General features: G+C 41.6%; 1 protein-coding gene across 12 annotated transcripts in view; it reads left to right on the plus strand.

Moving 5' to 3' along the window:
- Window positions 1-27,091, plus strand: part of dock10 (dedicator of cytokinesis 10) — a 66,395-nt gene that overhangs the window by 35,107 nt on the left and 4,197 nt on the right. For 4 of the 12 annotated variants that reach the window (XM_039825290.1, XM_039825325.1, XM_039825276.1 and 1 more), the window contains exons 5-52: window positions 238-310; window positions 600-731; window positions 1,613-1,747; window positions 2,979-3,165; window positions 4,079-4,167; window positions 4,744-4,827; window positions 5,009-5,167; window positions 5,893-6,141; window positions 6,253-6,375; window positions 7,303-7,385; window positions 7,510-7,632; window positions 7,722-7,801; window positions 7,955-8,142; window positions 8,278-8,343; window positions 8,491-8,583; window positions 8,743-8,866; window positions 8,991-9,112; window positions 9,247-9,330; window positions 10,174-10,266; window positions 10,399-10,517; window positions 10,797-10,866; window positions 12,532-12,645; window positions 12,866-12,937; window positions 13,118-13,264; window positions 13,492-13,575; window positions 13,679-13,775; window positions 13,926-13,958; window positions 14,198-14,376; window positions 14,983-15,099; window positions 15,240-15,308; window positions 16,340-16,457; window positions 16,570-16,691; window positions 17,593-17,707; window positions 18,087-18,153; window positions 18,555-18,602; window positions 21,153-21,254; window positions 21,799-21,911; window positions 22,014-22,129; window positions 22,862-22,999; window positions 23,095-23,277; window positions 23,376-23,486; window positions 23,607-23,822; window positions 23,936-23,993; window positions 24,696-24,797; window positions 25,385-25,491; window positions 25,694-25,816; window positions 25,908-26,021; window positions 26,846-26,851. In XM_039825290.1, the coding sequence (XP_039681224.1) occupies window positions 238-310; window positions 600-731; window positions 1,613-1,747; window positions 2,979-3,165; window positions 4,079-4,167; window positions 4,744-4,827; window positions 5,009-5,167; window positions 5,893-6,141; window positions 6,253-6,375; window positions 7,303-7,385; window positions 7,510-7,632; window positions 7,722-7,801; window positions 7,955-8,142; window positions 8,278-8,343; window positions 8,491-8,583; window positions 8,743-8,866; window positions 8,991-9,112; window positions 9,247-9,330; window positions 10,174-10,266; window positions 10,399-10,517; window positions 10,797-10,866; window positions 12,532-12,645; window positions 12,866-12,937; window positions 13,118-13,264; window positions 13,492-13,575; window positions 13,679-13,775; window positions 13,926-13,958; window positions 14,198-14,376; window positions 14,983-15,099; window positions 15,240-15,308; window positions 16,340-16,457; window positions 16,570-16,691; window positions 17,593-17,707; window positions 18,087-18,153; window positions 18,555-18,602; window positions 21,153-21,254; window positions 21,799-21,911; window positions 22,014-22,129; window positions 22,862-22,999; window positions 23,095-23,277; window positions 23,376-23,486; window positions 23,607-23,822; window positions 23,936-23,993; window positions 24,696-24,797; window positions 25,385-25,491; window positions 25,694-25,816; window positions 25,908-26,021; window positions 26,846-26,851 (5,347 nt within the window). The remainder of the gene's footprint in view (window positions 1-237; window positions 311-599; window positions 732-1,612; window positions 1,748-2,978; window positions 3,166-4,078; window positions 4,168-4,743; window positions 4,828-5,008; window positions 5,168-5,892; window positions 6,142-6,252; window positions 6,376-7,302; window positions 7,386-7,509; window positions 7,633-7,721; window positions 7,802-7,954; window positions 8,143-8,277; window positions 8,344-8,490; window positions 8,584-8,742; window positions 8,867-8,990; window positions 9,113-9,246; window positions 9,331-10,173; window positions 10,267-10,398; window positions 10,518-10,796; window positions 10,867-12,531; window positions 12,646-12,865; window positions 12,938-13,117; window positions 13,265-13,491; window positions 13,576-13,678; window positions 13,776-13,925; window positions 13,959-14,197; window positions 14,377-14,982; window positions 15,100-15,239; window positions 15,309-16,339; window positions 16,458-16,569; window positions 16,692-17,592; window positions 17,708-18,086; window positions 18,154-18,554; window positions 18,603-21,152; window positions 21,255-21,798; window positions 21,912-22,013; window positions 22,130-22,861; window positions 23,000-23,094; window positions 23,278-23,375; window positions 23,487-23,606; window positions 23,823-23,935; window positions 23,994-24,695; window positions 24,798-25,384; window positions 25,492-25,693; window positions 25,817-25,907; window positions 26,022-26,845; window positions 26,852-27,091) is intronic. The other 8 variants (XM_039825334.1, XM_039825284.1, XM_039825369.1 and 5 more) reach the window with 6 other exon arrangements.

A 27,091-nucleotide genomic window follows, 5' to 3' on the forward strand; every position in this document is an offset into this window, starting at 1 on the left:
TCTCATGGCTCGCACACAAAGACAGGTCGGCCTGTGAAATCAGTGGAGCGAGATCGAGTGAGGACTACCTATTGTAGACTCCTGACAGAGTACAATGGAGCAGAGTCAGCCACCCACACTCATTAGCACCACTCAAATAGAGTGGACTAATTAAATTCCAGATTTTGTTTTTCTCTTTTTTCATCAATATCTTTTATTATCAGAGTTCCACATTTTTCTTTCCCCATTGCTTTATAGGAAACTGTACAAAGCAGAGAAGCTGCCATCCCATTCTTTTGAGATTGACCATGAGGACATTGACAAGGATGAGGTCAGTAATGACTATCTTCTGACAAATGCTTTTTAAATGAATGCATTAAGTACTGGATACATCCTGTTTAAATGAGTTTACCGTGGCTTAAAGCTGTTAAAATATACTTTGCAAGAGCAGTTAGCACATTACAGGTCAGTGGGACAGTGTTTATGGACATAATGTGACTGACAAATGGCCAACCTAAGATGGAATGAGTCTTTTTCTCTATTGATCATCTGTTCCTTAGTGTCAGAGGGATGAATGGAAAGCTAATGTATCTATATCTGACCGTGTTTGTGTTTTAAAGGATACCACCTCGCTGTCCTCGTCCAAAGGAGGAGGGGGTGGTGGTGGTGGAGGAGGGATCGGTGTGTTTCGGTCAGGGTGGCTCTACAAAGGGAACTTTAACAGCACCGTCAACAATAGCATCACTGTTCGGGTGAGGAAATGTCTGATGCTCTCCCTTTTCATGCACACACACTTTTTTCTGTATTGCCTTTTCACCCTGACCCTCAGATCACCCACTGTTTTTAGCTGAGACGTTTGAACTTGCTCTTTGACCTGGTAAACTTAGTTTGAACTTGAATTGTGACTCCTGTTGATGACATATTTTTTTACCCAGGATGAGTTTGTAAGGGTGAAGTATTATATTATTAAAGGACAATTCCACCAAAAAATGAACCTAGGGGTTTAATAACATACGTGTAGCGAGTCAAACGTTCTCTGGGAACGCCGTGCAACCAGTAACCAGTAACATAGCTCAAAAACAGCATTTGTGATTCGACTGCTCATGACTGTTATCCAAGATGGCGGCCGCATGTAAACATTAACGCTATTGTCTTTATAATCTATCTTTGTAATAAACTGTCTGTACACTTCCAAAGTTCTCAATGCTTCGGTTTGCATGTGGAGACCCTCATTATGCTACCGTTTAATTGTGGTGCTATTTCGAGCCTTGTTAGTGGTATCAAATAGTGATTTACCCTGTGCCCCTGAAAGCTAGCGTTAGCAGCTAACCCCCGGTTTGCGGTAGCTTGTTTCAAGCCAGAGACACATTCAATTAGCATGAAAACAGATCTCGGAGAACGTTCGGCTCATTACACATATGTTATTAACCCCTAGGTTCAATTTGCGCCAGAATTGTCCTTTAATATATCATCTAGTTATATCATCTACGTCATAGTTCGTAGTTCAATGAAAATTTCGGAATCACGTTTGATGTTTTTGAGTCATTTTAAGTACATAGTCTAAATAATTGGTTGCCAATGACTTTGTCACTAAAACAGGTTTACGTATTTGAACCTTATTCTATCCGTGCAGTCGTTCAAGAGGAGATATTTTCAGCTCACCCAGTTGACGGATAACTCCTACATCATGAACTTCTACAAAGACGAAAAGATCTCAAAGGAACCCAAAGGGTGCATCTTCCTTGACTCTTGCACTGGTGTGGTACAGGTGGGTTTTAAACCATTCATATAATAAAGAGCACAATATACACTATATATTACAGGGTTGGGCGATGTCCCCTAAATTTTTTACATAAATATTTTTTTGTACTACTATGGGCTAACAGTTAACATAGAAACAATCAGACATACATTTTCTTTTCTCTCTCGATCGAGAGAGCTGTGTCCACGCCGAGGTGCAGAGCATGGTTACCGCATGCTGATACGTTACTAGTCCAGGTAGAGCAAGCTACTATACTGACGGGGAGAGAGAGAGACTGTATCACTACAAATAGGTTGCACATAGCTAGTTGCTACTTTAAGACTGACGCAGTTGTCAATTTCACGATGGTGGCTCTCCATCGTGATGCCGGTCAACCATCACGATGGACGATATCATCGTCCATCGGCACAACCCTAATATATTATACTGTATATATAGACCTGTACAGTATATTAAGACTAATATAGGGAGGCTTTTCAGGCTCCCTTTCCTTCCTAAACTACTGCACAACACAAGAATGTGCTCGGATCATCCCTCCATAAACAAAACTCTGTAGCGGGAGAAAGTAAAAAGAAGTGACATTTAACTTTAACTGAGCAATTATTTTATGAGGAGACATTTTGTTTTATAGTTATACCGCTGTAAAATGTGGCTTGTACCATGATAATGTAGGGCATAATGACACTACATGACCAAGTCAAGTTATATTGTGTTGCTTCTTAGGTATTGTTTTGTTTTGGGAGAACTTTACTTATTATTATCTTATCAAAATTGTTTCGCCCTTTTGGGATATTTTTTGAATATAATTTACTTACACATGGACTGACAACCTCATGGGTGTCATTGTTAAGTCTCTGCATGCTGTTTAAAGACAGTTGTTTAGTTTAATTTACAGTAATTGCTGGTTGTACTGTATGTGGGTTTTGGGAGTTGCGGCTTCCTCTCTGTTACAAGGGAGACAATGTAAATGACCTTTTTAGATTTATTGTTTTTTTATTTTTGGCAGTTGAATTGGATTTAATGTGTCCTTGTGGAAAAAAACTGTTAAGAGAAACTATTAGGAGGCTTTATGATATTTTAGACATCCATAAACTAAGCTAAGTTTATAATTCAGCATACAGTATCTTCAAAAACTGCATGTGGAAGAAAGAGTCACATTTTCCAAAAACCAAACCAAGCTCTGGTTTTGTTGTGTAACCACATTATCCTATCAATCCTTCCATTAATCCCCCTACAGAATAACCGTCTGAGGAAACATGCCTTTGAGCTGAAGATGAACGAGGTTACATACTTCGTGCTGGCCGCGGAGAGCGAGCAGGACATGGAGGAGTGGATTAGCACGTTGACCCGCATCTTACAGATCAGTCCCCACGACGGTCCTGCTCCTGACCGCAAGAGTCTGGACCTTACTGACCATCGGCAGGGTGAGACCGGTTCTGTTTTTGTATTTAGGAATACACAAAGTCTACATACGATTGATATAGACAGAGGGAACTGAAAAGTAGTTGGAAAGAGCAAATGGGATGGAAGCACAAATGGTAATTTCGTGGCGAAAGGGGTATTTAAGGAGAGGAAATTTAAGCATAATTCCAACACATGTATAAATCATGGGGCCCTTAAGAGAGGAAGATTTTATACTCATTGTCAGCAAAAGTGTAGCCTTCTCTGACTTACTCTAACTAAATAATATCTGCCATCGTGCCCTGACCTTAATGTGGAATTCCAGATGGGTTGGATCAATGAAATGATGCCTGGCACCAACCTGGCACTCCACCTTTGTCTATTACATCATACGTTGTTTTTAAAAGCCTTTACATGGAAGCATAATTCATAAAACTCAACCTTATGTGCCAGCTCTGTAAGAGCTTGAGCATGGGAGCACGGCCTAACACACACCTAAAGAACGTTGAGCCTTGGTCCAGTGAAAAGTGGTGGAATGATGTAATAGCCTCAGCCGTCATGGCTCTGTGGTGCCTCTAAATCAGGCTGCGAGCATGTGATGACCTACAGTACCATTAATGAGCCATTTTCTTCAGCATGGCCTTTGGGAAGAATTGCTCCAGGCACATGATGGTTATATTTCTGCAGAAGCCTGCCTGCCTTATTACCCGTAAATACCACAAATGGAGTCATATTTTATTCTGAGATGGATATATGCCGGCTGACTCTGGTTAGTATTTAGTGTACTGCTTAACCTATTTTAGAAATTGTTATATGGCCTCTAAGCTTTTGGGAAAATGGACCTCTAAGATAAACTTTCCCATCCACTCAGTGTTGTCATCACTCGTAAACAGAGGTAACTCTCAGCAGTTCTGATTGTCTTTGTTCTCCCTCCAGATGTATTTGACCTGTCGTTGAGTGACAGCTGTTTGCAGGAGAATGAAGATACTACGACAGAGAACGGCATCAATCCAGAGCTTGCAAAGGTTGGCTAAGCTGTCAACTCTTCTTTTTCAAACAATAAATAATGTACCTCTGCTGCTACTTCCTGCAGTAACTTCTGTTATTACTAACTTTACGTGCATGCAGAGTCTATTTTAACGTACCCTTTGGAGGTTTTGACCATTATTGGCGCTATGGAGTAATGTTAAATGTGAGGAGGCACATGTAAACACACAAGTGATACACATTCCTCATGTTTTTCCATAGATCAACAGTTGGTAATGGTGAAACGTAGCAATGTGTCTGGAAAGAACAAGACTGCTAGTCAGTCTAAACATGGGTGTAAACAATGCCGATATACAGATATTTTAAGAAGTTGGCCTTGTAAATATTTTATAAGGAAAGGATTTGCCATGTTTTTATAGGCCTCAATAATACCTACAATGCATTTTGGTGAGAAGCACTGAACGTAAACATAACTCCAATAGCTACTTGAAGTCCAAGAAACCCCTTTGCTGTTTTTACTGATATCATAGTTTATAATAAGCAATTTATTATTTGCATCAAGTTGCTCTTTGCCTGTTTCTTTCTGTCTTTCATGTTATCTCCTTCCGTAACAGTATATCTCTGAGACCGATGAAGGAATTCGCTCTGCTCGGAGAGAAGAGAGGTTGAATCTGTTCTCGCTGGACCCTGATACTCCTGTATGTATAAAGAATGGGTTCATTGTTTATTGTTCTATTTTATACAGTGTTTTACCTTTACATGACATACATCATGTTTTGAATGTATGACTCAGATGTTAATGTCATGATGCTGCATGGTGAAATAAAATAAAGTAAAGCATGCCTCCGAATAACAAACAGTTTTCATTACCAACCACAGGTTCTGAGGAGCCCGCGGGCCGAACATTCATCAGTTGATAATGCATCGGTGCGTCCGTTTGAGGAGAAACTTGGCAGAAGGTTTATGATAACCTGCCGATCGCTCAACCTCATGCTACAGGGCTGCATCAACGAGAGTGAAACTGAACCGGTCACTAATGTGAGGATTAGAAACATGTGCCTTTTACACTTCCAGACATGTTTTCAAACATGCTTTAAAGGTCCCATGGCATGAAAATTTCACTTTAGGAGGTTTTTTAACATTAATATGCGTTCCCCCAGCCTGCCTATGGTCCCCCAGTGGCTAGAAATGGTGATAGGTGTAAACCGAGCCCTGGGTATCCTGCTCTGCCTTTGAGAAAATGAAAGCTCAGATGGGCCGATCTGGAATCTTCTCCTTATGAGGTCATAAGGAGGAAGATTACCTCCCCTTTCTCTACTTTGCCTGCCCAGAGAATTTGGCCCACCCATGAGAGAGAGAGAGACATCATGGCTTTCAAACGAGCAAAGTGGCAGTTGGTCAAGGCCACACCCCCACCCTCCACCTTGCTGCCCCCCCTCTCTCCTCCTCAGTAGCTACAGACACAGAAATGGCACATACTAAGGAAAGCTCATTGTGGGACTGGCTCTAGTGGCTGTAATTCTGCACCAAGGCTGAATTTCGGGAAAGAGACTTCAGATACAGTATTAGTGGACCACTAAGGTCTATATAAAAGCATCCAAAGAGCACCATGTCATGGGACCTTTCAAACTAACTTCTGCATTAATACTGTATGTCTCTAAAAAATTGTAAAGCATGTCAAAGGGGCTATTTTGCTGAGTGAAGCTGTGACAATTGTATATGTAAAGGAACTGAGAGTGACTGAACTGAATCTGCTCCAACAGATTGAACCCTTCTTCGTGTCGCTGGCTCTGCTGGATGTACGAGAAGGGAGAAAGGTGTCCGCAGACTTCCACGTAGACCTCAACCACGAGGCTGTACGCCAGATGCTCGGAGGCTGCAGTAACGGGACAGTCGGTCCTACGACCGGAGTTGGAGGTCAGGAGAATGGCCTGTGCTCTCCTGCTGAGAAGAAGCCAGGAGACTGTTGTCTCAGCCCGGACCTGGAGCACTGGCTATGCTTTCCTAAACAGGTACAAGGATGTTACTCCCACAGTATGTTTTATACTGTAGATGTAGATTCCTTACTCTGCATTTAACATGTAAAATGAATCTAATTTACCTTTCCAATGCTCTCCATGAAGGCCATCTTCTCAGTCACCAACCCCCACACAGACATAGTGATGGTGGCAAGAGTGGAAAAGGTGCTGATGGGAAATATTGCTTGTGGGGCAGAACCTTATATCAAGAATACAGACTCCAGCAAGGTCAGAAAGCCATTTTTTTTTCATTACTGCATCAATATTTACACTGCTTAATTTATTTTCTATCATTGACCAAAAACAAACAGCTAAACCTTTTATATTGTCTTAGCTTTCAAAGCAAGCTGGGAAAAATGGCTTGTTAGGGCATTTATTGTACGGGAAACGGCTTAATCCACTCAAACACTTAAATGCATGTCGTTTACAAAATGATTTTCCTGTAAGGCCAGAGTTTATCTTCATCACTGAATGCCAGTCCAGTCCGATAGTTTAGAATTTTTTTCTTTTCCGACATCCTATCCAAGACATTTCCTGGCTTCCCCTCTGGCAGTGCTCCATGTGGTCCTTGTTTAAATGGCTAAGTGAATCACCAGACATTCAACCTGCTGCCTGTATGCCTGCTACGTCCTGTAACGCCCTGCAGTGCCCTGCTATACCAGGAACTACTACAACTATTATTTCTGGTCATTGTTCCAGTATCTTTATTGTGACTATTATTTCCATTGTCATCACACTCCCAACCGGCACCGTCAGACACCGCCTACCAAGAGCCTGGGTCTGTCTGAGGTTTCTTCCTAAAAGGAAGTTTTTCTCACCACCCGAGGTTTCGTCCTAAAGGGAGTTTTTCCTCGCCACTGTCACACTAAATGCTTGCTCATGGGGGAATTACTGGAATTGTTGCGTCTTTGTAAACTGAGTGTGGTCTAGACCTACTCTATCTGTAAAGTGTCCTGAGATAACTCTTGTTATGATTTGATACTATAAATAACATTGAATTGAATTGTATTAGACAACTTCTGATTCAGTCTGTCACTCTGTCTCAGTCAACTAGAATTTAGGGATGATCACATCTCATTGTGTTTAAAAATATCAGCTGTGGTGCCTTGCTAACATTTCCCTCTGTCCGTCTTTCTCTGCTTGTGTCTTGTACAGACTGTTCAGAAGATTTTGAAATCCAATAAACATTTCTGTAGTAAACTGGGAAAGTACCGGATGCCATTTGCCTGGTCCGTCAGGTCAGTGTCCATGTTTGGAGGCTCAGTTGTCTAAACATTTTTAAATTCATCTGCTATGTTCTCTCCACAGGATCTGATCCTTAACCAAAATCCTTATAGTATATTGAATATCTATCTATTATAGGTCAGTGTTTAAGGACAACCACGGGGCACTGGACAGAGAGTCTCGTTTCTCGCCTCTTTTCAAACAGGAGAGCAACAAGATTTCCACAGATGACTTGATTAAGCTGGTAACTGAGTACAGGAGGTAAGGCATACTGTAGGTCACTTAGGCTTCTCCAAGGCAAGATAAACAGTTCTTCTTACGATATTTAATAAAAAATAAATTTTGTGCAGGGCTGAGAAGACCAGCAAACTGCAGACTATTCCTGGGACGCTGGAAATCACAGTCGACTACATTCCATTGGAGCATCCTAGTATGTCCACTTTTTAGGCGATACCTCCCCTCTGTCTGCGTTCATTCATGTTCCCATTCTGCTGTGCTGCTCATTCTCTTTCTGCCTTCCCCTTTACTTTCTATTTCTCTACTCTGCCATGTGTTTGAAACTCTTCTCTTCTCCGTGCTTTAGACTGTGTGACATCCTCCTATGTCCCGGTGAAGCCCTTTGAAGAACTGAGCAAACACCAGCCTACTGTGGAGGTGGAGGAGTTTGTCCAGGACACCACCAAGTTCACGCAGCCGCACCGCGTCTACAGAAACCACATCTACGTCTACCCTAAACACCTGAAATATGACAGCCAGAAGAGCTTCGCCAAGGTTTTGCACAGAAGCTTTAAAGCTTCATTTGAGAGAAACCTGAAATCCAATAATACTGACAATGTGCTTGATTTTTTTTTTACATACTTCATATACTTTTATTATTCACAGTGACAATGGTGCTCTTGTTCACAGGCTCGTAACCTCTCAGTCTATGTGGAGTTCCGCAGCTCAGACGAAGAAGTTGCCAAACCTTTAAAGGTAGAATGCTATCCAAAAACATGATGATGGGACATTTATTGGCTTCTATATGACTCCATTTTCTCCAGTTATACCCTGTCTATCACGAGAAATTGGCTGAGCATTACTTTATTTTGCCCCATTTTTCTGTTGCTGCTGTTTTTCCAGTGCATCTACGGCAAGCCGGGGGGGGCAGTCCTCACCACAGCAGCCTGTTCTACAGTCCTGCATCACTCCCAGAACCCCGACTTCTATGATGAGGTAAATTGGTTAATTATGGGATATTATTAGAGCCTGGATGTGGATTGACTTTGGCTTTAGCAGTCTTTAGATCATGAACATGTTAACAGATAAATCCCCAACCTGCAGCATCCCTTGCAGCCCATAATATAACCCATTACATGCTGCTGTGTCCCCCAGGTGAAGATTGAGCTTCCGACTCAACTTCATGAAAAGCACCACCTTCTTTTCTCCTTTTACCACGTCACCTGTGACATCAACGCGAAGACGAGTGCCAAGAGGAAAGAAGCCCTGGAGACCCCAGGTGAGTTGGTGGTCGATCTGGAGCTGTAATTTAGTGAAACATGTATTTAGCGCAGGTTATTTTGTTGTTGTTTTTCGTCCGCCATTCAGTACTCTGTGTTTTGTATTCATGTGTGCGTTTTTAGTGGGGTATTCTTGGCTGCCTCTCCTCAAAGAAGGCCGCCTGTCATCCCAGGAGTTCAGCGTCCCCGTGTCCTGTAACCTGCCGCCTGGATACCTGGCCATCAAGGAAGCCAGCAACACCAAGGTGAGAGGGAGGAAGGAAAGGCACAGGGTGTATACATATAAAAAATACTGCTAAATAATAAAAACATTCATTTTTGAGAAAAGAAGGATAATAACTATTGCATCATGTGATCAAGCTACCTTTTCTTTTTACAGAATGGAGCAGATGTGAAATGGGTCGATGGAGGAAAAGCTATCTTCAAAGTGTCCACCAATGTCGTCTCCACAGTATACACTCAGGTAAGACCATCATCTGGCTGTCTACAGTCTGTCCTTGCTTTCTTTATTTTTTACTGGCTTACTGATACTGTGATGGAATGGTGCTGTGTCCAAGGTATGATGATCTGTGAATGCTGGGATAGGTTACAGCCCCACATAAACCTGAACAGGATAAGTGGTAAAGAAAATGCGATGGCTGGCTTTCTACCTGCTGTTTCAGCCACTACATCCTTGTTGAAATATGCCAGAATAAGGACATGCACTGTCTAGGTCTTAGCCTCAAGGGAACACTTAACCCCGAAATTAGCTAATTGTCCATTTTTGTTTTCTTCAGCTTTTTCCAGCAGAAATAAATTAAATTGAATCTGCTTGTGTGAAATGGCAAAATTGACATAAAATGACCATTTAGATGTCCTTAAACAAATTAGAGGATTAGTGGATATTATAAGTGGTAACTTCTTCGGATCTAGTGTCAGACATGAAACCAGGAAATGGACCGTTTCTGTTTGACGTTTGGAGCGCTGGACAGCAATCTGTTGATTGGCTGGTGTCTTGTAAATTGGATGAGCCTAGTTTCACTTGCAATGACATTTAGAATTGCTTTTCCAGACAAGTTAGACATAGAATAAATATATTTTATAACAGGGACATTTAAAAATAAAAAAATAGACGATGAATTCATGTTGTCACCATACTTGAATTGTTTGTGACGTGGCTGAGACAATGACATTTTGACTGACAGATAGTTGTGAGGTGGTGAAGTTCACATTTTAGGATTAACTGTTACTTAAAAAGGAACCAGTCCACTAAGTATTATTGCAGATGCTTACTGCTGATATTCATGGATTCCTTTCCCTGTGTCAGGACCCCCACCTGAACCGATTCTTCCAGCAGTGCCAGAAGAGAGAGCTGGACCTCTCGCTACCTCCTACCTCCAACTTCCTCAACTGCCTGAAGGTTAGAAAAAAAAATCCCCTAAGTTTTCATTTATTGTGACTGAGACAAAAACCAAAGCCTTGACTGCTACACACTGCTACATGTCTAACAGTGCAACACCTCCTCCTACGCCTCTTTTCCACCCTCCCCCAGGGTCTTCTCAGTATGGAGAGGATCCCAGTGATCATCCGATTTCTGCCAGTGCTCTTCAACCAGCTGTTCAAGGTCCTGACTCAGAATGACAATGATGAGGTCACTACTGCCACCTCTAGGTAGGCAGTGGTACTACAATTTCCACAACAGCTGGGCTCACATCAGGGTGGGGGCTCAGTGGATGTGGTAAAGCACACAATGAGGGTAGTGTTTAAAATTCCTGTTTAAAACACCATATCCCCTTTTTATTGTCTGATGAATCCGGTATCATAACATACGTTTTGCTATTGAAGAGAAACAATGAAGATAAATTGTGTTGCTGTTTGACGGATGTCTTTTGTCATTGTTTAATGATAAGACTGTAATAAATACAACTCTTTGTTGTCCTGGGTCTGCAGAGTGCTGGTCCACATTGTTGCAAAGTGCCATGAAGAAAACCTTGATCACTACCTGCACTCCTATATCAAGGTATACTAACAAATATACCAACAATGAGAAGGTGTGTCTGGTGTGCTTGTAGAAATCCTTTGAATGACATGTGTTTGTATGCGCGTATGCTCAGGAAGATCTTATGATAATTATGAAGGCTGTTGTTTTCCAGTGGAATCTCTGCAAAGACTATTTCATTTCTGAGGGTTTATGTGTTTTCATGTGTGTATGTTTGTATGCGTGTGTTTGGGCCAGCAGGAGTGTGGCTAAAGGCTGCATGCCCAGAAAACTGTGCAAACACAAACAGAGAAGTAGGGAGAGAAGGGGAAGGGGAATGAGAAGAAGAAGAAAGGGTGATTGAGTAGAAGGCAAACTAGGACATTCAGCCCGCTCAATCAGAAACACAAGGCGTGTTTGTTTAAGGGGGGAAATCAGTAAGAGAATTAGAGAAGAAGCGAGCAGGAGAAACCGCAAGACCTGTTTCATGTTGGCCACAGTGAAGGAAAACCGCAGTGCTTGAAGAGGCAGTGGCAAAGACGAATGGTGGGAGGGTTAGAGGAGAGGACCAACACAGCTAATGGAGCCAGGGTTGCCATAGTAACAGATTGGCATGGTGTTCAGTAGTAGTGGTGCCCAATTTAAACTGCTGAGTGTGTGTGTGTGTGTGTGTGTGTGTGTGTGTGTGTGTGTGTGTGTGTGTGTGTGTGTGTGTGTGTGTGTGTGTGTGTGTGTGTGTGTGTCAATGAGAAGGAGAGGAAAGATGGGGGGTTCAGTTCACTGCAGCATGAATTGAGTCGGATGCAAGAGGAATATTATATGAATAAAACCTTACACATGTTGTAGTTTTTCATTTGATTAGCCAAATGGCAAATTTAATTTGGCTTATTTCAGGTTGCTGTGTAAGTGTTTTGTCCACATGCATCTACAATATTTGTAAATGTGTGTATTAGTACATATTAGAGCTGAAATTAGTTCATGAATAGAAGATTAATTAGCAACTATTTTAATAACTGTCATTTTTCGGGCAGAAATGCCCAACATTCCCTATTTCCAGCTCCACAATTTTTCTGCTTTTGTGTGTTTTGTATCATTATAAACTGAATATATTTGGGTTTTGGTTTGTTGGTTGCACAGAACAAGACATGTTATGAAATCCCCCTGGTGCTGTAGGAAATTGTGTTGGACACTTCACATTTTATTTTAAAGACCAATGATGAATCGATTAATCAAGAAAATAATCATCAGATTGGGGCACCCTGGTGGCCTAGGGGATGGGACTAGAGCTGCAACAAACAATTTTTTTATTATCACTTAATCCGCTGAATAAATAAATAAATATTGTTCTATGAAACATACAGAAACCAAACTGTCTGAAACCCCAAAATATTCAGTTATTATAATGTAAGACAAAATAGCTGCCAATTACGTATCTTCAAACCAACCAACCAATCAATCAGTCGAGGAATGGTTGCAGCTCTAGTTATGACAATGAACTGCAACACACATGGCATCTGCAAGGAGATCTTTGTTGCATGTAATTCCCTATCTTTCTCTCTCCTCATTTCCTGTTATCTCTCTACTGTTGTTTTCCAGTAAAGGAAGAAAATGCCCCAAAAATCATTCAAAAAAAGATGAGTCGATAATAAAAAGATTTGTTAGTATGCACCTTTTAACAAACTCCTCTCCCCTTCTCCCTGTGTGTAGTATGTGTTCAAGTCTGAGGCCCACGGGTTCAGGACAGTTCACGAGGAGCTGGCTAAGGGGATGACCTTTGACCTGAAGAGCAATGAGCAGGCAGCAGTCAGGAATGTCCTGAAGGTTTGTCTCTCTCCTAATACCTACTATTTAGTTTATTTATTCTAAAATTTAAAACTTTATTTTTTCATTATGCCTCTAAGGTCCTAGAGAAAAGTACTGTAAATCGGTGCAAACCTCTCAAACAAAATCACGTGTGCCTCATCTGTTTACATGCTGGAGTTAATTAGGCAGATACATATTGTTGCAAGATTAATCTTGCTTTGACCTCTCCTGGTTTCAGTTCTGCTGGTTCTTCTTTGAGCTGATTGTCAAATCCATGGCCCAACATCTGGTCGACTGTGACAAGGTAAAGGTAAGGTGGCATACTCTACTTTTGTTCCCTGGAGTCTCCCATTGCTGAAAACATAACTATGTTTAACCACTTCATATTCTTGGTTCAGTATAGTTCCTTTCCTTTGCATTTGTATAATCTGACCTGGGACACAGTGTACGATTATATATAAGATGTTATGCTGACTCCGGGTCCCTACAGCTTCCGAGGCCCCAGCGCTTCCCCTCATCCTACCTGAGCCGCGTGGAGACCCTGGTGGAGACGGTGTCCGAACACATCTTCTGGAAAAACAAAGACCTGGCAGAAGAGACACGCAGTGCCAACTTAGCTGTGGCAGCTTTTGTCAAGGTGGGAGCAAAATGTGTTATCTCATGGATTTAAATGATAATATTAAATTAAAAAAAGACCAGTAAAGTGTGACAACATGTGACCATACTGTGCTTACTGTACTAATTGCACTGGGAGGGATCAATTCAAATTGTATAAACAGCCTGTAAACGGAAATAGTTTCCATTTACAGTTGTAGCTGTCTCTCACTGTCTTATTAGCTGATGTCTCTGTCTGTCTCTTTGCAGCGTTGCTTTACCCTCATGGACAGAGGCTTCACATTCAAACTGATTAGCAACTACATAAACATGATCACCGCTACTGACAGCAAGGTACACAAATCACCTTCATTGGGAACAGTATTAAAGTGCAACTAGAAACATATAATCCTTAAATATATGTACAATGCAATAATGTCTTTTTTGTGTCTGATAGGTCTTGTGCGAGCTGAAATTTGAATTCTTGAGAGAGGTGTGTAACCACGAACACTACATTCCTCTCAGCCTGCCGTTACCCTCTGCTCGCATCACAGGTAAGAGCCCGAGTCATACCCTCGAGTTACACCTGTGTTAATGTGGTAACTATCATACATCAAGTAGCTCTCACTCTCATTTGTCTATTAACATTTTGTCTTCCTCTCTTTCTCTTCCTGTCATTTTCTCTGACTGTTTGTCCATGTCAGACCATGCATCCCTAGAGCCACAAAGTACTCATGGTAAATATGTTCACTCATTCCTTTGTTATGTTGCGTGTGCTACTGTGGTATGGTGATAATGAAATTCATGGAAAATTGGCTTGTCACATTATTTACTCACTGTAACCAGATTTTTATTTAGAAACAGATGAATTAACTCCCTGATGGAAAGCAAATATTGGCACGAGCATTATTTAAATCACATGCAGCTCAGTTAATTTCCATTTAAAATGTGAATCTTTTATGCTGTCTCTCTTCAGTGTCGGTGCCCGAGTACAACCTGACTGGAGAGTTCTGCAGAAAGCACTTCCTGACTGGCCTGTTGCTACGGGAACTGGGGCTGGCACTCCAGGACGAGCAGGACCTAAGACACGTAGCCTTGGCCACCCTGAAGACGCTCATGGCCAAACACTCCCTGGATGCGCGCTATGCCACCAAGGTAGCCAGAACACATGTTTACACGGGAGGAAACTAAAAGACTTTGACAATAAGTCATGAGCTCACAGTAGAAATTCTTCCTATGTGACTCACACATAACACATACAGACTGACATGTGATTGTTCGTAGCAGCTGCCAGAGGCAGAGACGATGTCTTAATGAATGCTGGGAAGTGTCCAGATCAGATTGAGTCAGTAATCGGCCCTCTGTTAAACAGAACCAAATACCGCCAACCACAACACAACAGCAGGGCTGTAGTCAAGGCAGTCAAAACCAAATGTCTGCGAAATAAAAGGAAAATTGTGTTTCGTAAAAAGGCAACAACATTTTCTTGGAAGGAGGAAATATCGAATATTATGTAATTGCATTTGCACATTGCACATTTTCTATGGGCTACCCAAAGACTGTAGACATATAGATGTTTCATTTTAGTTTATTTGTAATAAAAGTCTTGCCAGGGTGTGAGGACTTTGCAAACAAAATAAATATATCATTACTAGCTTTCTAAATCAAAGAGATTGTTGATTTGTTGGGGCATTACAAGGTAATGGCACTGGATGTAACATTTTAAAATGTGATACCCCCTTTCATTGGCTGCCCTCCCAGGAGAAGCAGGCCAGGATTGCATCTCTTTACCTGCCTCTGTATGGCCTGATCCTGGACAACATGCCTCGATTCTTCCTCAGGGACCTCTTCCCCATCTACTTCACTTCTAGTGACCAAGTAAGAGTCGAGATGAAAGATGGAATGATTGATTGACTATCTGCATACTGTATAGGTTGACTGTGTGCATACATTTCCTGCAGTGTTTGTTGGTAAAACATTGGTCTTATTTTCATAGTTCTGGCTTTCATTCCTTTTAGTTATTACCACATATGATGTTACGGGCGGCTGTTGCTCAGGTGGTAAAGCGGTCGCCTGCCAATCAGAAGGTTGGTGGTTCAATCCCTGGCCCTGCAGTCCCATGTCGAAGTGTCGTTGGGCCATCGGCGTGTGAATGTGTGTGAATGGTGCAGTTGTTATGACACATACCTTTGGTTTGGGAGAACTGGGTTCGATTCCCAGTGCGATACATCGACCAGTGTGTCCCTGAGCAAGACACTTAACCCATAGTTGCTCCAGAGGTGTGCGTCCTCTGACATATGTAGCAACTGTAAGTCGCTTTGGATAAAAGTGTCAGCTAAATGACATGTAATGTAATGTAAGAATGTTTATCTGATGAGCAGGTGGCACCTTGTATGGCAGCCTCTGCTACAGTGTACGAGTATGTGTGAATGGTACGATTTAAAAGCGCTTTGAGTAGTCGTAAAGACTATATAAGTACAGTCCATTTACCTACTGAATTGCAATGATTTCAGCCTTGTAGGTTCTACAAAACATTGTCATTTTAACAACAATTAGGCTATCATGTACCATACATGCATTTCTTTTCTGTTTTACTTTCCCAGCTGGAATTCTTTTTTGTACCATTCATTGCAGCACAGGCTATTGTTGTTATTTGTTATAGGTTTGCACTGACTGCAGAAATATCACCTAAACTATGCAATCTTGCTGGATGCTGCCCATGTTGACTTTCTGTCTCTGTCTGTCCTCTTCCATTTGATTTCCAAACTGGTAGTAAACTAAACTTTGTGTGCTCATGAATACTGTACATGAATCGTCGTGCAAGTTGAACTGGAGGAACAGCAATGCAATGGTCGATTATAAACTTTGAATGTTGACTTTCATTATGAAATAGATAAAAATAGTAATAATCGGATCATTTCAGTTAAATATTTTTACATGATGACACTGCACGAGACTTGTGTTGCTTGCCTTCATAGATGCTGTTGTATAGTTGTGTCTGAATAACTATACAACATATACTTATATATATTTATATAATAAGAAATAATAGCCTGAATTATAAAATAAGACTTAGATGGTCTAAATGAGTCCTCTCCCCTGTCTGCACCCCCACCAGGGCTCTCGAGATGACCTCAGTGTAGGAGGGGGAGTGGCGGGAGGGGCGATTCCTGTTACTCGCCATGGCAACTCTGTAGATGCCTCCTTTTCCAAAGAAGTTCTAAACTCCATCACAGGTAACCGCGCGTGACGTGCTTGTATGTAGCTGCCTATCTTTTTCCAGTGTCTATATAAAAAGATGTGAATGAGGACATTGATGCTGACACCCCTCCCCCCCCTCCACACCAGCCTTCTCGTCCTTGGCAGTTGCCACAGGTAACCAGGCCGACTCTCGGGGTTCTCTGATCAGCGTGGACTCCAACCCTAGCAACAGTGACAGGAACAGTGAGAAAATGGACGGATGTGAGAAGGTGAGAAAAGAGGAGTTAACAGCCATCACTTCCTGTGTTATGACACGTCTCCATATGGTCTTTATCTCTGACTCTCATAGAGGAGCAGCAGGCAGATCTTCAGTCATTCAGATACATTTGGTGTATGTGTTATATATTGTGCATCTTTTTCATTGTTAGGCATTCATAATTAATTCCACATTGTATATAGATCTATGAAAGAGGAATATGCAGAAACAAACAGACTTACATTGGCTTCCATTTTTTACCACTGATGGTGGACAATCAGACTTAGCACACTGCTCTAATACCAGCTAAAGAAATACTGAAGTTGGGCCATCATGGTGGACTAATCATGTAATTGCAATTTTGAAGTCTAGCAGGGGACCTTTGTTGCCTGTCTGCCCCCATCTCTCTCTCCTCACTTCCTGTCATCTCTTTATACTATGTAATAAAGGCAAAGAAATGGCCAAATAATAAATAAAGAAGACATAATACAGCCATTAGTCCCTTCAACAGCATCCACTGCCACAACACCTAAATACTTTTAAATACACTCTTAATTACATTTTTATACATATTTCTCATATTTAATTTATAACGTTAACTGTCTGGTCATATTTTCTGTAAATTTAGTTTCCCAACATGAAGGTATAAGTTATGTTTCCAAACCTCCACATTTCCTGGAATAACATTTTGGCAGGGAGTTCCTCAAGCCATGTATTATTTGTTGGCCTAAAAGTAGTCAAATTTAATCTGAAAATACAACACGAGCCATTATATCTTAAGTTTCCCTCCAGGCTTTTAAAACCCACAGATTCACATAAAAAATACTGAGGACACAACCTCAGTGGCCACAGTTACAACCTCAGTATTAACAGTAGATCTCTGACTGTTTTTCTGTCTGGATGTTTCTCCTTAGTTTGCACGGCCGCAGTCCCTCATAGGCTACGGTTCTCGTTGTGACAAGCTGGACCAGGCGGAGACCCGCAGTCTCCTCATGTGCTTTTTGCACATCATGAAAACCATATCTGAGGGTAAGAAATTATACAAACATGTATACAGAGGATTCACACAGTCCAGTCCAGAGCCTTGTTCGAAACGTGTTTAAATGCTTTTAAAGGGTTAACGTTAATACTATTATACTACATGTGATCAACAGAGGCCAGAAGATTGAGACAATAGTTGTTGTTTTTTCTTTTATTGAATTATTCTAATACAGTGAACACCAGATATCTGCACTTTGCAGGGTAAAACACTTATCGGTAACCTTTTGAACCATATCTCAATCACTTACTGAATACCATTTGTGTATGAAAAATACTGACTCTATGAAAATTTTCATCGGCACCTGGCTGGCTATTTTGGAAATCTGCCATGGTATGTTACATGATGTGTTTTGTTCCCTGTTTCCAGATGTGCTGGTGTCCTACTGGCACCGGGCCATTCACCAGGAGATCTCAGACTTCTTTAACATCCTGGAGTAAGTTCTCTTCTTTTTTCATTGCAGAGTATAACCACAGCTCCTTTTAGGCTGACTAGTGATACTGTAAGAGAAAAAACAACATTGAGACCGACAGGGAATGAGAGGAGAAGAAAGGGGAAGAATGTAGCCAGAAGGGAACAGATGAAAGTAATGACACAGCAAGAGCGAGAGAGAGAAGAAAAACAGACTGTAATTCCAATGAGAGCTCCTACTTCACCGAACAGTGCAGATAATTAACTGCCTGTTTCCTGTTTGTGTCAGCATCCAGACTTTGCTGTTGCAACTCAGTTTGATCACATGCATCTCATTTGTCCTATGTTCTTAACTTACAAAATACATAAAAACAACCAAACCTTCCCCATTCACCTGAGACAGTGTTGCATTTTCCCTTTCTTCAGGCTGTGTCTCCAGCACTTCAGGTTCCTCGGAAAGCGTCACATAGCCAGGTGAGTGTGTGCTCCTCACTGCTTTCTCTGACAAAGAGGTGGACCAGGTCACATTCACATGCATTTATTATAATGCAGCATATATGGAAACAGCTTATTAACTCAACATACATGACGCAGCCAAAGGTCGTAACACCCCTACCCACATAATTCATATAATCATGCGCACACACGAATGCACAAATGTGCAAATGCAGCCACACACAAACAGACACATGTGCAGACAAACGCAAATAAATGAATCAGACACAGTCAGGCAGAAATACTAATATGTGTTCTGTATGCATGTGCACACTCAAGGATGAGATTCGAGAGGGGAAGAGGTAAAGGGGGGAAGAAAAGGAAGAGAGGGGGAGGGGGAACTCCTGGATCTTACTGTTGAGAGAAAAGCACTGCTGGATATTGTACTGTAGTAGTTGGCAAGCACAGGCTGGGGGTTGTTATTGTGTGTGTGTGTGTGTGTGTGTGTGTGTGTGTGTGTGTGTGTGTGTGTGTGTGTGTGTGTGTGTGTGTGTGTGTGTGTGTGTGTGTGTGTGTGTGTGTGTGTGTGTGTGTGTGTGTGTGTGTGTGTGTGTGTGTGTGTGTGTGCGCTCTTACTGGAGCTGTGCCGTTGGCACCGGTAGACTCCTCCATCTTCTGGTTCCTCCCAGCTAATTAAATTAGGTCTCTTTTTCCTTTCAGCAATAAGATACTGAGATGTAAGCCAACAAAAGGCTGGGAGAACACACTACTTTACTGTGTATGGAGGAATTCACAAAATAAAGATAGCTGGAAGCCTAACTAGCGCTCTCAGACTCAGTTGAGCCTGTCTGGGGCTGCTAGCTACTTAACATTCGTCTGTAATACCAGGCCATGGGGGATTCACAGTCTTACGCCTGTGTCTATCTCAGTGTCTCTCTCTGTTAGCTCTTTTTCTGAGTCAGTGTGGGCACCCATTGAAGTTCAGGAGACATAAATTACACTAGCAGTGTGTAGCCAGCCAGCAAGCAAGCAAAGAGGGCAGTCAGTCAGCCAGTCCAGTTATCAGACAACAATCATTGAAGCCCCTGCTGAAAACTTGGTTGCAAATTTTAAATATTTCTCTATTATATTAAATATTGTTGATTAAAGCAACAATAAAACTTGAAGAAAAAACTGCTAATGTGCTTGCATCTGGAATGTTGATGTGGTTTGATAAAATTTAATAGAAATCCTGATTGGTGTACGTATGGACGTTCATTTTATAACCGCACACTTTAAACTGTTAAGAAGAGAACAGACAAAAACACAGAAACCTACAATGTAAAATAACCCAAACTGTTCAAAATGTGGTTGAAAATTGTGTGTTCTTGTATAGTTCCAACGCTCATAAGAAGCTGATTGAGAAAACATGCTGTCGGGGCCTTTAAGTTAGCCAGCAATGCTGCAGTTTAATCCCAGACATTCTTCTAACTTACCATGTTTCTGTCTGTGTTGGTGCAGGGGGCCTCACTTTCTTAACTTGAGCCATATTTTAGAAATAAGCTAAATTGATGAATTCATTGATAAATGAATTGTATGTTTTCTCCATGTTCGACCTTGCTGTTGTAGTCTCCACCACAGTGCATGCCTCATGCCCCCCTCCCCCCTCTGTGCATGCTGCAGCTGTTAATGGATTGTCAGAGTGATTGCACATTTATTGATTTATTGATTGTTCTGTTGCATCAAGTAACCCTTTCTGTATTATGCTGTATTACTCATGCTGGTGCTGTATGTTTGCTCTTTACATTTCGTAACACATGTGCCTTATTGATGTTGCATGTCGACCTTGTAGCCCTCTGTCTCCACGCCCTGCTTCATGATTGGCTGGACTCCATCTGCTGCTTAATGAGCTCTGTGTTGATTGGCTTACACAGTAGTTGTGTCCTCTTTCTTTTGGCTTTTCCAAGGCACCATGTGCTTTTTGTAGATTGGCCGTTGTTTCCGATCAAGCTTCATGTAGGCATCATGAGACTATAATATGTTGAACATCTGTTTGTTACTGAGCTGATTTGTGCCGCAGCTTAACTGTCCATTGGCTTTCATCACATCTATACATCCTAATCTCCTCACTGTCCACTGTTAATGCTGACCTCAAGCCTCTAATCCCCACTAACACTAATATAGCATTTACACAATATTATACTAATCGCAAACTAAAACCATTGACTCTGCTACGCCACTAACCTTTCCATCTGGCTGAGCTCCCTCTCTATATGAGTTGTTTGATCTTTCTCTCTGACTTTAGCCGCTCACATCACGCCAAGGTCAAATTGGAGACCCTGTATGCTTTTAGCATTTCGTTTAGCCTACAGGAATACAATATGACCTAGTTGCTGTAAATATGCAACAAGGTCACAAAAGTGCAAAAATAGTGCTGTCTTGCAATGTGTTTACATTAACACTATCAGGTCAATTTTCGATTGATTGCCGGCATGCTCAACTATTAGCATGGGACACGGTTAATATAACTGACTAATGATGGACACTAAACAATGATGGTCTCCACTAAACTAACTAATTTTAGCTTTGATGTGATTGGCTCGTGAACAGGAAGCTAGCAGCGGCAGTAAAGCTGGCCCAGTCCACCCAGGCCAATGGCACCCTGAAGGGCTCTAACCACCCCTCCCACACCTCAAGCCTCTTCCCACAATGGTAATCACCCTCCACCAGGAAAACACCTCAGCCACGATGACAGAGTTAAACTCTGTAAAGAGTCTTTGGTTACTGAAATTGTTCTTAATGCTAATGATGTCTGTGAGATCTTGCTTAAAATGTAAATGGTTATTAGCAAGAAACTCCAGGCTGCTTGAATACAGATTCAAGCCTCCTCCAATATAGATTTAGATAAACACATTCTCGTCCTGTGTATAATCATCATTGATGTGACCACCGTGTGTTTCCATGTTATAGACTGTAACTCTGTTATCAGCATGCCCCTCCTCATACCTGCAGTGTTTTGTGTGATTTGTCACTCTTTACTACCATGTGTTAATAGACTCCCAATAACAGCATGTCCTTGGGACATAGATGCCATTTATTTTTGCCTGTCTTCTGAAATGTTCAAAATCTCCAGAGATGGTTGGCCTACGGTTTAGCAGTACATTTACTGCAGTATAATATAAACAAGTATTAGATAAAACGTAATTTGATTGAACCGTGATTGACACCAACTGCCGATCCCTGTTGTTGCCTCCAGGATGGCATCATCTGGAGGGGACGGTCACCGACATGCTCGCTCCCAAACCATGCCCATCATCAGGGGAAAGAATGCTCTAACCAACCCAAAACTGCTGCACATGATGGAGACAGGTAACACACACACACACACACACACACACGCACACACAGATTTTGACTGAAATTAATATAAAGTTACTGAGATGGATGTGAGTTATTTTGATCTGTTTTCAGATGGGAATATTCAAGAAGGAGACACCCTAAGTCCTACAGATATTGAAGCAAACATGTCCACTGAGGTAGCCCTCACTGTGCTGGATGTACTGGAGCTCTTTGTTCACCATCACAAGGTCTGTGGTCCTTTCATAGTTTACAGCCTGAAACTACATTTTCACACTACACAGTTACTGTGTGTCATCTATTTTTCTTCTTTTGTTAAGGGGAATATATTTTCATTTATGTTATGTGCTGTATTTACGAGGAAGGAAGTTTCATTAATATTATAATGTTTAATCTGGACTCAGTTTTTGGAATTGACAATCACATGTACATGAGTACAAATCTGTTTAAATGTGGCTTTTGCACCATTTTCAAGGTTGTGTATCACACCATCATATCCCTCTGGCTATCCTCTTTTTTTCATATTATTCTCCTTGTCAAAAATTAAATAATGAAGTTACATTTTGGCTTTGTAACTATTAAATTGAACAGGGAGTTTTCAAATCACATTTTTGTTTCTGTTTCTTGATAAAAACATAATAAAAACAAGTCTAACATCCGCACAATCATACTAATAAACAACACAATTTTTTTTTTGTACAAATCTTTCTGTCCAAATGATATTTTTTTTGCAAATGTACACATCTACAAAAAAAATGAATGAATTGCGTTGCAAATCATGCACTAATATTTCATGTATATTCTAAAGCCAAACCAATGCTACTCTACTGCCACCTGGTGGCTAGAAGAATCACTGTTTTAAAAAACTCTTTTTGTGTGAAACCTTTCAGTTAGGAAAAAAAGTTGCCTGTTGAAACTTTGATAGTCAAATTTGTTTTTTCTTCTTATATCCTTCTATACAGAAGCAGCTGTTGCTGGATGAAGGACAAAATGCACTTATGAAGAAGGTGCTGGACACCTACTTGCTCTTCTTCCAGATCAACCAATCAACCGCCACTCTACGGCATATCTTCGCTGGACTGAGGCTCTTTGTACAAAAGGTCCATCAAGCTTCATGTAAACATACAACATCAAAGTGAAGATTCCAATCATTTTTCTCGTGTGGTTTCATCTTCATCTCTTTCTGTACATGTAGTTCCCCAATGCATTCTTCCAGGGTAAGGCAGACCTGTGTGGCTGTCTGTGCTATGAGATCCTCAAGTGCTGTAACCATCGTTCCAGCTCCACCCAGACGGAGGCAGCTGCCCTGCTGTATTTTTTCATGAGAAAAAACTTTGAGTTTACCAAGGGCAAGTCAATAGTCCGCTCACATCTGCAGGTCAGTGAGACCAAATACAATTTTAGTATTGTGTGTTTTGTTAATTAGTTGTTTCAGCAGGACATTGTCCTCACTCCATACGCCTCTTTCAACATCAGGTTATCAAGGCAGTGAGCCAGTTGATAGCAGATGCTGGCATTGGAGGCTCGAGATTTCAGCAGTCCCTGGCTATCATCAATAATTTCGCCAACGGAGATGCACCACTAAAGGTATCACCAGTTCTAGGGTTATATCACAGCTTTATTAGCATTGATTATAATTTATAGGGGTATTTCATTCTACTTTCTTGTTCAAAAGGAAATTATGTTCATAACACTTTTTTTCTGCAGAACACTCCGTTCCCTGCTGAGGTAAAGGACCTGACCAAACGGATCAGAACGGTTCTGATGGCCACAGCCCAAATGAAGGAGCATGAGAAGGATCCAGAGATGCTGGTGGATCTTCAGTATAGTCTGGCTAACTCCTACGCCAGCACCCCCGAGCTTCGGTGCACCTGGCTGGAGAGCATGGCCAAGGTTCACGTCCGCAACGGCGATCTCTCAGAGGTTATATATGTTCTACTTTTCAGGGCGATCTTACTTCAGAAACTTCCCAAAGTGCTTTTTTTGATTCAAGCGTGAATTAAATGTAATGGTAATGTGTCTGACTTTCCTATCAGGCTGCCATGTGCTACATCCACATCTCAGCCCTGATCGCTGAATCGCTGAAGAGGAGAGGTTAGTGCACACTTGCTGCTGCTGTGACTTGACGTTTTGCAGCATGGTTTGCGTGTGTTTACGTATGCTCAAATACTTGAAATTGCTGCTAGTGTGCACATCTTTGCAGACATGGTAACTTCTAACCAGAAAGTGAGATCACAGCCATCTTCTGTCAATCAGCAAACCTCTCTTTCTCTCTGCTAACATGGTCATTGCAACTCTCTTTGCGTTTGTACTCTCTTTCAGGCATCACTCCTCCGTCTCGTCATGGGGGTTGATGTGTATGCCTGAAAGTGAGCACGCTTGTGACTTTAGTGTGTCTTTGTGTGATGGAAATTAATTAATTAGGGTACTCATGGGGAATGAAGATGGATTCCCATGCTGCCAACTAGTCGTATAGAACCGGCTTTTGCATCCAAATACCATTCCCGTTCATGACTTCTAGTAGAAGTTTACATTTTGCTGTGCTGCATGTTCCTCTATCTGCAAATCTGTTTGTTCTTACATGTGCTTCCTCATTTAGACTACAGCATGTGTCTGTCTCTTGCTGTATGTCTCAGACATCTTTTCACATGCACTTTATGCACGGAGCCTGTGTGCTAATATCTTGCATAGCATGCCAGCAGCACAGCTGATTTGTGAGCCTTGTCCTTTAGCATAAAAGGCAAAAGCAAGTGGACTTTGTAAACCTCGTCCTCCTCCTCCCCTCCTACCAAACAGGCTACTGGAGAGCTGACAAGGCCAGGATGTCCACTGTGTCCCCTGAAGAAAGCCCTGTCTTTAACTGTAGCTCCTTACTAACTACCTCCCGAGATCAAGACAGTGAGTGTGTGCGCCTGGGGGCCTGCTGGGTGGTGGGGTTGGGAATTCAGAAAATAAGGATGGAGAGAGAAGGGAGTGTGGGAGGGAGTGGGTGTACACTGACATTTTTAGACCTCTTGGAACTGGGCGGAAGGTGTTGATATTGACAGGTGGACATGGTTTGGATTGAAGGGACATTAGGTTGTCAGGTGCCAGTTCAAATCGTAAAACAACTTCAGGTTTTCTACACTGTGTATACACTGTGTACTCTGCAGTTAAATGTTTTGATGCGCACTGTTCTTGCCTTAATGATATGGAATTGTGTCAGGTTATCACTTAATACTGTCACTGTTTGACCTTCACTGTTCCCTCACGTCTCACTGGATAAGATGTTCAGTGTCACTGAGGTTTGATATGAAGCACGCTCACTTTCGACGTTTTTAATGTAGTCTGCAAAAATGGTACAACTTATGACGAATGCTGTGAAACAGTAATACATCTTGTATTTTTTTACAAGCATGTTTGTGTTTCTGTAACTGTAGGGTAAGTTGATACCTTTTTACTCGCTAACCTGCCTTGATGTCACTTTCACTTGTTTGAAACCCCAGCGTCGTTCTCTATGGGTTGGGCAGCGTTTATGTGCATCAGCCCTAATGTCAAGGAGGAGGGTGCCATGAAGGAAGACACTGGTACACAAGACACGCCCTATACTGAGGTCAGTGTTAGCCTTTAATGCTGAACAGTGTGGTGAACAACACCTTTAACTTCACAAATTACCAAAATTAGCATTTCAAGATCATAACCATTTTTGCTAATTTGAGAAGATTCCTGTTTAGTTGAATGCCCTGTTGGAATTGCAATAATTGCGACTGGGTTGCAGTCTTTCTCTCTAACAAGTGTCCTGCTGTACTGTGTAGGACACTTTGGTAGAGCAGCTGGAGCTGTGTGTGGACTACCTGTGGAAGTCAGAAAGATACGAGCTCATCGCTGACATCAACAAACCTGTGATTGCTGTCTTTGAAAAGAGAAGGGATTTTAAGGTAGCTGTTAACCCTTCCACTTTGTGTGTGTGTGTGTGTGTGTGTACTGAGCTAAGTTTAACCTTACATGTGTGTTGGTGTGTGCCCACAGAGGCTGTCGGAGCTGTACTATGACATCCATCGCTCCTACCTGAAGGTGACTGAGGTGGTGAACTCAGAGAAGCGGCTCTTCGGTCGCTACTACCGCGTAGCTTTCTATGGACAGGTGAGCGACACTTCACTACTGCAGACAGCACACACTTATACAGGCACATCTGTACACACACATTGCTTCTGCAATAGCATAACAGCAGTAACTAAAACTCTATCGCCGACAGATTTGGCTGATAGAATTTGGTACCCAATGTCTTTACCATACAATTAAATGTAGTGGTCCAGTATGAAGACCAAAATGTAAACATGTAGGTGTGACTAGTAAAATACTGTATACCTCCTGTTAGCTCGAGGAAACTACATCTTGGCAAACACATGTCTTACTCAACAACCCACAATGGTTTTTCTTTTGTTTGATTTTGGGGGGACTCAATGGAAACACTTCTATTCATCAACGATGCTACTTTGCATGAAATAGGACACCGTTTCTGCAAGAAAGAGAAAAGAGACTTTGCTGTTTAGTTTTTCCAATGTCATTTTTCAATGCTTTAAGTGTGTCAAACCAAGATGGAATAAGTCTTAGTGGTGAAGATCTCAATACCTCTGTAAAAAAAAAACTTTATCAGTGAAAAAGTACTCTGCAGTTTGAGCTTGTTTTTTAAGAACCTGGATCCTTGACACAGTTTCCATTTGGTTAATGAGCAGATAATATTTCCATGTTGGGATTTCAGAGCTCTGAAGTGAAGTTTAAAAATCCGATAATGAGAATATGTAATCGTCTCACTTTTGAAGAAAAGGAGGAGAGAAATGCAACGTCTTGTCAGTGAGGCATGGAGATGGAAAGATAACGACATTTCTTTTTTTTAACTGAGTCAGTGTCCTTAATTTTTTCTGTCTGCTCTTTTCTTCCTTTTTTAAAATATATTCTATATCAAGATCGCGGTAAGTTTTGTATGTCTTTAATTTTCCATTTTCCTCAGTGCTAACCACTTTTACCTCTCTTTCCCTTCTACCACTATTAACATCTGCTGCTCTTACCCTTGGAAGGGTTTGTGTCAAGCTTGCTGTGGTCCATTTTACCTCTTATAATCTCCAATGATGAAGTTGTTTCCCCTCTAAACATTAAGGAGAGCTGTTGTCAAACAGCCACAGTGGACAGGAAGATAACCTCAATCACCTTTG

The sequence above is a fragment of the Perca fluviatilis genome, chromosome 2 (genome assembly GCF_010015445.1).
Source record: "Perca fluviatilis chromosome 2, GENO_Pfluv_1.0, whole genome shotgun sequence".
In the NCBI taxonomy this organism is placed as follows: domain Eukaryota; kingdom Metazoa; phylum Chordata; class Actinopteri; order Perciformes; family Percidae; genus Perca; species Perca fluviatilis.